Here is a 10299-nt window from a genome sequence, read left to right as displayed (position 1 = left end):
CCACGGCCGCCTTCCTCTGTGTTGTGCCCTACTGATGGACATGCTTAATTGCTTTTTCGCGTTTCGTCTCCCTCTTCCTCCTCGTTTTTCCTGGATCGATCGATCGGAATGATCGAGAAAATTTGTGGGATTTCAAAGAAGACAGTGGAAGTGGAATTTTGTTAAATTATTCTTCGAGTAATTAATTCGAGAATGATTTATTTCGATTATTGTTCTTTATATTGGCTCGTTTGTGTTGTATACTCGTGAGAGAATACACGAGGGTGGTATTGTTGGGGATGATTGTGGGGGAGACATCGCGAACGTGTCGGAGTCAATGGGTGATAAATTGGAATTGATTTCAATCCGGTGAAACGGAGGAGTTAATTGTACCCACGTATCAATTGAAGCGAATCTCTCTCTCTCTCTGTCTGTCTTTAAATCGAGCGGACCGATTAATTGACCTTTTCGGAATATATATCTCTGCGTATATTGAAAATAAAATTAATCCTCCTTTTCTGTTTACGTTACCTTCGTAATTCGTTAAAAAGATATCTAATCTAATTTTATTTATATAATTTAAATTATTTAAATTTATTTATTTTAATATTATTATAATTATTTTAAATAAATTTAATTATTAGGAAAAAGAAAAAAAGGATTTGAATATTAACGGAGACACAATTTGTGCAAATTATTTCAGAGAAAGTGTTGATAACCAGGCTGACTACGCAAAAGTGGTTGGACGTCGGGCCAAATTGGACCGAGGACGAGTACAGGAGCGCCCACTCGAAGATGGTGTACGAGTACAGGGTGACTTGCGTGGCGCATTATTACGGGAAGGGTTGCGAGAACCTGTGCAGGCCGAGGGACGACAACTTCGGTCATTACAGCTGTAGCCCGAGCGGGGAGCGCGTATGCCTCTCTGGATGGAAGGGCGACTACTGCAATACCCGTAAGTCTCCTCCTTTTTTCTTTCTTCTCCTTCTTCTTCTTCTTCTTCCAACGTCTATTATCGTATGCACGTAATATGTGCGTGCACTCCCACGCTTCCCATCGCGACTGCACCACGCGTGACATCCCTCCTTTTGTAGGAATTCCGTGTATGAAATTACAGAGATCTCTCTCTCTCTCTCTCTCTCTGTTCATCCCTTGCCCCGTGGAGCGTGATTTATACCGTATTTCAACACGGTAACCGGAGAGACTGTCGAATTTATGATTTTCCTTATAATAAAAATTAATTCGATGGAGATAAATGTTATTCTATATTTTATTTAATTATTTAAAGTGACTCTATTTTTAACTACATTATTCCCTAAAAAAATGCCCGATAAAAAATAATAAATAGAATGCAATGTATACATAAAATATCGATCGATTTCAAACCGCGGGATAATAACAAACAAAGCGTGGCATAATTTCGAGAAAAATTGTCTCGAAGGAATCCAAGAAATCGTTGCCCCCCTCCTCGCTTATATAACGTTCATTCCAGGACGTTAGCCGGCCTGTATACAGCAGCGTTCTCTCTATTCTCGTTCGTAGCACGAAACTCGACAAACTCGACGAGTCCACGAAGGAGAGGCCCGGTGCAGTGTCGGTGCAGTGTCGGGTCCGAGCGTGCACCAGCTTCCCACGCTTGGCTCGCGCGCGCGCGCGCGCTCACGCCTTCCCTCTCTCTCTCCGTCTCGCCTCTCCTATGTATATACACCTCTCTCTCTCTCTCTCTCTCCCTTCTTCTCTCGTTATATCCGTATCTGCTGTCTATCCGTCTCTCTTACGTATATATATATATATATACACCTCTTCTGAGAGGCTCCTTCTCTCAGGATTAATCTGTACGTGTACAAGCAACCTCACCACCGTCTACTTTCCGCGTGCGCGTACGAAACGCGCTCCAACGTGTGTGGTTACTTTCGGTCGTTCTCTCGCGTGTTCTCAAGCCTCTCCTCGCCGTACGTACTAGGACGAGGAACGGGACGACTCTCGATGGATGCCTCCTTGGCGATTTTTCGAGGGTGAATCTTCTGATTTATATATTTTCGTTTAAAATATATTATCAGAGGAACGGTGATTATTTAAGAAATCTAAAATCTGTAACGATCGAATTGACTCGAGAGGAGGCTTGGAGTTGGAGTGGAATCGAAAGTGGAGGACAGGGTCGCTCCAGGTGTGTTTCCACGGCGGTCGTCGATCGGTCGTTGCACTCGGCCGCTCGACAAACTTTGCTCCGCGCATCGATTACTAATAGACTGCTTACACCTCGTTTCGTTACATTGGCGGCCATTCGTGGAAATAGGAAGCGAGAAAGGGGGGAGAGATCGAGCCCTCCTCCTCCTCCTCCTCCTCCTCGTCCTCGTCGTCGGTGAAGAAAACGCGAGGTGGTCGATCTTTTCTCACGCGACCTCTCCCGCGCCCACGCCGCCCAGTTTCCAGCATTTTCGCCGCCTCCCTTCTGCTCCTCCCCCGCCGAGAATGGGCCATTGTTGCGATTCCACCTCCCAATTTTTATATATATATATATATATTCGATTTCGAATTTCCATTCCTTAGATTTCCTTAATTCGATGGCATCGTTAGCATCGAATATTTCAAAAATCTTGTGCATTGGGATTGAACTTGCGTCTTGCGAACTTGCGGGGTTCTCGTGAGAACTGGATTCAGTAGGGAGAGGGGGGAAGGGGTTATGTTTCTAGAAATGGTGAGAGCGTGTGTGTACACTCGGTGCACAGTTTGCTCAGGTGACCTGGTGTGCTGCTTTCGAAAGGAAAAAAAAAAAAATGTCTTAGCAAAAATGTCGACCCTTCCCTCTTTCTCTCCTATCGTCCTCTCTCTCTTCGAGGGAATTTTGGTTATTTTTTTTTTTTCTCCAGATCGAAAAATATCGAGAGAGATTGAAATTCGAAAGAAAACGCTTAGATAAAGTTGGATGAACGGTTTAATCGGATCCACGAGGATCCTGCAAAAGAAGGGGTTGACGAGGAAGGGAAGGGGTAGCAGGGGAAGAAAGCGCGTTTTCGGGGGTGCCTGGACGTGTTACAGGGGTTGCGGAGGCAGCTGCAACACGAGCGGGCGAAACAAGCCGAAAGAGGCCGAGTGGGCCCCCGACAGCTGCACAGAGGTCGGTGCTTTAACCAACAGCTGCACCGGCCTCGCGTTCGCAGTCCGCTTCCATTTCAACCCCTCTCCCCCTCCACGACCCATTCTCCCTCCCTCCCCCGTCGCTCTTGCATTTTTCCACCGTCTTCCTCCTCTTCTCACCTCCCCCCTCCCCTCTTTTTCCGCCCCGGTTACTTACCACCAACCCCCACCAGGTAGAGGAAGCTACCTGTGCACAAGACGAAATTCTTGGATTTTTCCTCTCCACGATCTCGGTGTGTTCTTTGTGTCACGAAGGGGGTCGTATTGTACGAAGCGAGGTACTGCGTCAGGTAGGGAGACGAGAGTGGTGGTAGGTTAGGTTCCACGAAAGGTCAGGCGGGCGGTTCAAAAGGAGGAAAAGGAAAGGGAAAATCGATGGATAACGTTGGCCACGCGAGCCGTGAAATTCATTGTTGGAGGAAGGCATTGGTGGACATTTAAAGGGAAATAACCTTGCGTTCAAAGGTATAGTGGAGGAATTGCTCGAGTAAGGGTTTCCTCGTTTGCGTGACGCAGCTTGCGGTTTCCTCGATCAGCTGGTGGTGTCAAACTGCCTATTGTCCGTTGGATATATGCTACTCGTGGATCTGGGGCGTTTAAGTTTTAAGCTATTCAAGTTTCTTCCCTCCTGCGAGTATATTATCGCGTGATATTTAGAAAATGTTACGCGTATATTATAAATATAATGGGAGAATAAATATTTATTCGAAAATCGCAAAGAGAGTTGACTGATTCGGTTTCGAATCAGCTGATGGTGGAATGGGTACTTCCCTCCAAGAGATTACCACATAGCAACGCCACACAACGCCGTCCAATCCAAGTATAAACTCGGCGTCAGACGTTGCCGTAATCCGCAACAGTTTAATTCAGGAACATTCGGTTTCCATCGAAACCGATCCTTCTCCTTCCATTCTTTCTCTTTCTCTCTTTTTCTTTTCTCTCAATCCTCCCTCCTTCCCTCCCTCCTTCGATTCTTCTTTTTTCCTAAGCCCGTGGAATCCGCGCGATTCGCCCGTTCCTTTCGGCGCGCAGTCCCGCGGGATCGACCGGCCAAACTCGAGACTCGTTCCTCACTCGGCTCTCCACTCTATAAATACCATACGCTCCTTAGCGCGTCGAGACTGGTGGCGAGAGAGCACCGTGGGGAGAGAGGGAGAAAGAGAGAGAGAGAGAGAGAGAGCGAGCCGGCTTCGTGGGCCGTTGCGCTCGGTGCCAAGGTCACGCGGCCCCCATCGGCCCTCTCCCGGCCTCTCCGTAGCCCCCGCCGCACTATGGACAAAGTTCACCTTTTCTATCATACACCTTCAACCCCTTCATTCAATGAAACGACCGAGTTTCTTTCACCTTATGTCTTCTCGTGTCTTAGATTCGATTGATTTCACGGTTTTTGTTCGTTCTTTCCCTCGGGGAGATGGAGGAGATTTGTTGCAATAGAGAAAAGTTTTTACGTAGAGTATAGTCGTAATGTATATCTCTGTCGCAAATACAGGACAGAGCGTATTCCAAGGAATAGGAATGTTTCGTTTTAAAGGCGCAAGATGGGAGTGCGGTATAGTAGGAGGAAGTACAGTAACAATGAGGCAAAAGCACCGATCAAGGCGAATACCTTTGGATGGATGAGTAGAGGAGATCATCTCGTGTCTTGACATGGTAACGTGGACATTCGCGGTCTATATACTCGTGGAACGTGTATACGTAACCGAACCGGTGGCTGGCAGCCAACTGAAAGACTTTGGATATATTTGCGGACTGGACAAGCTGCTCGACACGTGACACAATTTCATTACCCTTGCTGGCTGGCGTGTGCTGCTATGCCGACAATCTTTCTCTCCCTTTCCTCTTCTAATTTACCATCCGAATTTCGTCACGAGTATACGAATGGCGGAATTGTTTCGAGTCGTACGACATTGAGTTATTATAACTGTATATATGTTTTAAAAATAGGAAATTATATTCATTCGCGACATTCGTTTGTTAAATATAAACCTTCCGTGAAATTTAATCATTTAAACTTTCGTCGTAGCATGTTTTCTATCAATCTTGCTTGCTCTTCGCTTCGTTCAATTTTTACTTACGTTTTTTTTTTTTTTTTTTTTTTTTTTTTTTCTTTTATTATCGATGATATTATCGATGAAAGTGGAAATATCTCGAGAACGATTTTTGTAAAAAGAGGTGAAATTGATCAATTAGCAAGCTGTTAGTGGCTCGTTCACGACCGTAAGATAAGAATCTTCACACGTGACACAATTTTATCATCCTTGTGGGACGCGACCGCGAGAGCGCGCGAGCACGCGNGAGCGACCGAGCGCTCGGCGACGTATCGTTCACAACTACGTGCAGCTATGCAAGGAATCGTGCGGTCAGACTCCTTTCCCATCCAGGATTCCCGGAAAACGGGAACGATTCGTGGTATATATGACATAAATTTTAATTAGACGATTCCGTCCGATCGGGTATTCGAGGTGTGAACGATACTTTCGTGTCCATAAATTGGACTCCTTTTTTCGGGGTTCGGAAGATGAATACATCGTGGCGCTAGTGTTGCTGCTCAAAAGAGGATGCGCACATCTCTGTTTTCGAATACTTGTTGATCATCCAATCAAATTCTAATCATTTCGTAACGATTATTCAAGGGATTATCAAGGGGATAAAAATTCCCTCCCAATCCAGACCAATTTTCCAAAGAAAGCAAGATTTCATGCATAATAATTTGTTTTCGTGTTAAACCAATCCCATTTGCTGCCTCTCCCTCGAAACAATCTCTCCATTATTGCGTATACCCGAAAAGCGTCAAATCGATTTTCCGGCCGAGCCAATTTAACGATTCGATTAACGACGACACAGAGAGAGAGAGAGAGAGAAAGAAGAGAGCAAGCTCGTTGAATTATCGAGTTCTCCCGACTACCTATACCAGTGGAATGCATCGGGATGCATCGTATGGTACCGCTCGTGCAGTCGTGAGGGACGCGATCGACCTCTTGCGGAGAGTTGCCTTAACCTTTTAGATTTTTTCTTACTCGTTTCAGCCCGCTGCCTGCCCGGATGCGACGAGCAGCACGGACACTGCAATCGACCCGACGAATGCTTGTGAGTATACGCATATATATATACATATATATATATAATTCACCATTTTTCTTTCTCTCGCTCTTTCTTTCTCTTCTTTCCCTCCTTCATGATAATGTAAGTGCAAGTACGTATAGCAACTAAACTACTTCTTCTTCTTCTTCTTCTTCTCCTTCTTCTTCTCCTCCTCCTCCTCCTCCTTCCACGTCTGCTCGCTCTTTTTCTTCCTCTTTTCCTCTAATATACATTCCTGATTCGCGATACCAGTACGCGTTGTATCATACTCGTGCCGCATTAATAAACGACGCCTCGATAAACGAGCTTCCCGCGAAAGTCGATCGTTAATGAGTGTAACGCGATCGATGATCCGGCTTCTAATTGCTCCACCGTGAGAATCTTCGGTTTCGTATCTTTTTTTTTTTTCGAGCAAAATTAAATTAAAATTCTCGTCACTCGTCAATTATCCATTTAATTGTCCAAACTTTTACCGAGTATCGTCGATCGATCAATCGATGCATTTTCTTTTTTTTTTTTTTTATTATTTTGAACAGAACCGCAAGTTTAAAATGACTCGGAACATTTATACACGCGCTTAAAATGGAAATTAATATTCTTTTTCGATTAATCGGGTATTTCTATTAGCATAACCGCTATCGGTTTCCAAGATCGGGTTCGCGCCACTCGATTTTCCTTTACACCCGGATCGGATCGAGCCCGCGATTAGAATATCATCGGGTGGAACTCGTTTCCGGGTGTTGCGATTCCCCCTCGGTTCCTGTTTCACCGGTGATTTCACAGCGAGGAGAAGGAAGGCGGGCGTCGTGCGCGATGATCGTCAGGGGTCGAAGAGGACGAGCAGGAATTCTCGAGGCGGCCGACTGGTTTCTTCCCTCCTTAACGAGAGGATCGGCTACCGGATCGTGCATTTCCAATCGACTCGATTTCTTTTCCCCCACTCTTTTCCCCAATTTTTCTTTTCGTTTTTTTTTTTTTTTTTCCTTCCACGTTCTCGCGAAGTCGTCGAACCTATTCTAATTCGATTGCGACCAGTCGAAAAACGAGTACCGTGACCAAAAGTCAGAGATCGAAAAGTCAGAGAATTTCTGTATTTGCCGGGAATCTTGATCTATAAATACGCTCCTGCCTCGAGGAACCCTCTGTTCTTTCAGAATTTTTTCCCCCGGCCGAGTCTGGAAGCGCTTCTTCTCACCCTGCGCTTTTAACTCTTTGTCGGCGTTTGGTGGAAAAAAAGGCAGATTTGAATGATTTTCGCTTGATTTTCGACGGGGAATTCGTTCGATCGGAGTTTTCGACGATCGAGGAGGAATTAGATTCGAGAATGGGAAGAAAATTTCGATCGCATTTCCGAAGACAAAAACGCGCAACAGTTGCGTCAGCAATATTCTTAAAAGAATCGTGAGAGGACGCATGCGTCGATTACGGCCAAACTGTTGATCGAAAATCAACTGTGCCCTCGGCACAGCTTTGAATTTAGAACATCGGGGCTTGAGTTTAGATAGACAGTAGAGATGTTCCGCGATAATTCCTATTCTCCGTTTCTCCGCATGGGACACGAATCTCGGTCCGACGTTAACCCGAGGTTTAGAGTTAACTCGATCATCTAATTACTGCACGAGACCGGGGTTAATTGTCCCGTTAGCCGCAGCCGTCCAGTCGAGTTCCCTCCGACTAGATCCATGTTTTCTCCTCGCCGACATCATCGTCATTATCATCATCATCATCATCATCAAATTTTTTTTTTTTTTTCCATCAGATTTCCAATTCTTGCGAAGAAATAATATTTTCGAAAATAGATGAGGCATCCAAACCTCTCCTCGACATCATTATCATCATCATCATCATTAAATTTTTTTTTTTTGCATTCGATTTCCAATTCTTGCGGAGAAATAATATTTTCGAAAATAGATGAAGCATTTAAACCTCTCCTCGTCGACATCATTATCATCATCATCATCATTAAATTTTTTTTTTTGCATTCGATTTCCAATTCTCGCGGAGAAATAATATTTTCGAAAATAGATGAAGCATCTAAATCTCTCCTCACCGACATCATCGTCATTATCATCATCATCATCAAAATTTTTTTTTTTTTCCATCAGATTTCCAATTCTCGCGGAGAAATAATATTTTCGAAAATAAACGAGGAATTCAAACTTCTCCTTGCCGACATCATCGTCATTATTATCATCATCATCAAATTTTTTTTTTTTTCCATCCGATTTCCAATTCTCGCGGAAAAATAATATTTTCGAAAATAAACAAGGCATCCAAATCTTTCTTCATCGATACGATCGTCATTATCATCATCATCAAATTTTCTTTTTTTTTTTTCATCCGATTTCCAATTCTCGCGGAAAAATAATATTTTCGAAAATAAACGAGGCATCCAAATCTTTCCTCACCGATACCATCGTCATTATCATCATTAAATTATCATTAATCATCATCATCAAACTTTTTTTTTCCATCCGATTTCCAATTCTCGCGGAAAAATAATATTTTCGAAAATAGAGGAGGCATTCAAACCTCTCCTCACCGATATCATCATCATTATCATCATTAAATTATCATTAATTTATCATTAAATTATCATTAATCATCATCATCAAATTTTCTTTTTTTTTTCCATCCGATTTTCAATTTCTCGCGGAAAAATAATATTTTCGAAAATAGACGAGGCATCCGTCCAAACCTCTTTCGCCGTGGCGCGTCTTTTAAATGTCCCAGACGTTCAGGAATTTATGGGCATACCTTAGACGCGTAAATAAACAACGGCGGAGTGTCGCCTCGTAATAAATTGTTCGTCGAATATCGTCGAACGTGCAACGTTTCTGCGACTTTTGTTGCAGCTCCTAAGCAACTTCGTCCGCTGTATAGGATAAGGAGGGAGGGGAGGGGGAGGGGGAGGAGGAGGATCGGTTTTCGCGTCTGGGGAAAAACCTGTTGCGAAACGAGTAGCAGCGGCGGGGTCGGTTACTCGAGGTCTGCTCGAGGATTTTTTCAATTGAACGCGTTGCGCGTAGGTATATCTTCCTTAATGGAATAACTCGAGAGAAGAGGGAACAGGAATTTGACGAATTTTAAAATTTTTTTTTGTCGAATAATCGTTGGAACTAACGATTCCGAAAGGAAGATTGGAAGGGAGGTAGTAGTGTAGAATAAATAGCGATAGTATTACGTGGACAAAGGGTAATCTGTTTTCTGGTTGCGTAACCGTATGCGTGGAAATAGTCGATACGATCGCTAAAAGCAATCGCCATCTCTCGAGCCTCGTGGGATGTTGGCCCCATTCGTGATACGTGAAAGAATCGCGGCTCTATCCCATTGAAATTTCGGAGTCCATGGTCGGTGTCGCGTGCGTATCCTATCTGAATATTGATGAAGATTGCACACACCGCGTGCATCGTGTTTCCCCTACCTTCCTTTTCCTCCTCCTCCTCTGCCCCTCCTCCCCCTCCTTTCTCCCTCTTAATTTATACTTCCGCGATATTTGCAATTTCTTCGACCTTTCCTTTCTTCTTTATCCCGATACAACGATATTTCTCCAAGTACCGGTACGTGGATATTACCACTATTCTTCGCGTTCTTATCGATATATTTCGAACGCGTATACCGGTATTCACGCTAATATATCCACCGGTATACCGGTATTCCAGCGATTACTATATACCAATTACTATATATCCCGCCAATAATTATCCAATTGCCCAAACACGATTGTTCTATCGACTTATTCCTATCGACTTATTTCGCTCTCTACGTCGCTCGAACGATCACTGTTAGTTGTTCGAGAGAGCGAGCCGTGCTTCTTTCGATCATCAGAAATCCTTTCCTTTTTCATGTTCTTTAAGAAAACTTGCCCGCTGTGACTAGAAACAGTTCGAAAATATCGCTATAAAATTTGTAACGCGTATAAATATATATATATATATATATATATGTATATATTATATACACGTGTGTGCATATACTTTCGTGTGCAATCGACACAGTTTCGTTCCATCTCGTACACTCTCGTCATCTCACTGCTGCTCGTCTTTCTATCCCTCTTTCTCTTACGCGCTCTCTTACAGCTCTCTCGATTACGTTTCTCGG

General features: G+C 43.9%; 1 protein-coding gene across 1 annotated transcript in view; it reads left to right on the top strand.

Annotated features, from left to right (window-relative positions):
• LOC102677618 (neurogenic locus protein delta) overlaps positions 1–10299 on the top strand; it is a 57265-nt gene that overhangs the window by 25497 nt on the left and 21469 nt on the right. The window contains exons 4-5 of the mRNA XM_006614356.1: positions 683–934; positions 6144–6204. Of these exons, the coding sequence (XP_006614419.1) occupies positions 683–934; positions 6144–6204 (313 nt within the window). The remainder of the gene's footprint in view (positions 1–682; positions 935–6143; positions 6205–10299) is intronic.

Source organism: Apis dorsata, unplaced genomic scaffold (assembly GCF_000469605.1).
Source record: "Apis dorsata unplaced genomic scaffold, Apis dorsata 1.3 scaffold_174, whole genome shotgun sequence".
In the NCBI taxonomy this organism is placed as follows: Eukaryota; Metazoa; Arthropoda; class Insecta; order Hymenoptera; family Apidae; genus Apis; species Apis dorsata.
The sequence above is the reverse complement of the archived record's forward strand: the minus strand, read 5'-3'. Positions and strand labels throughout refer to the sequence as shown.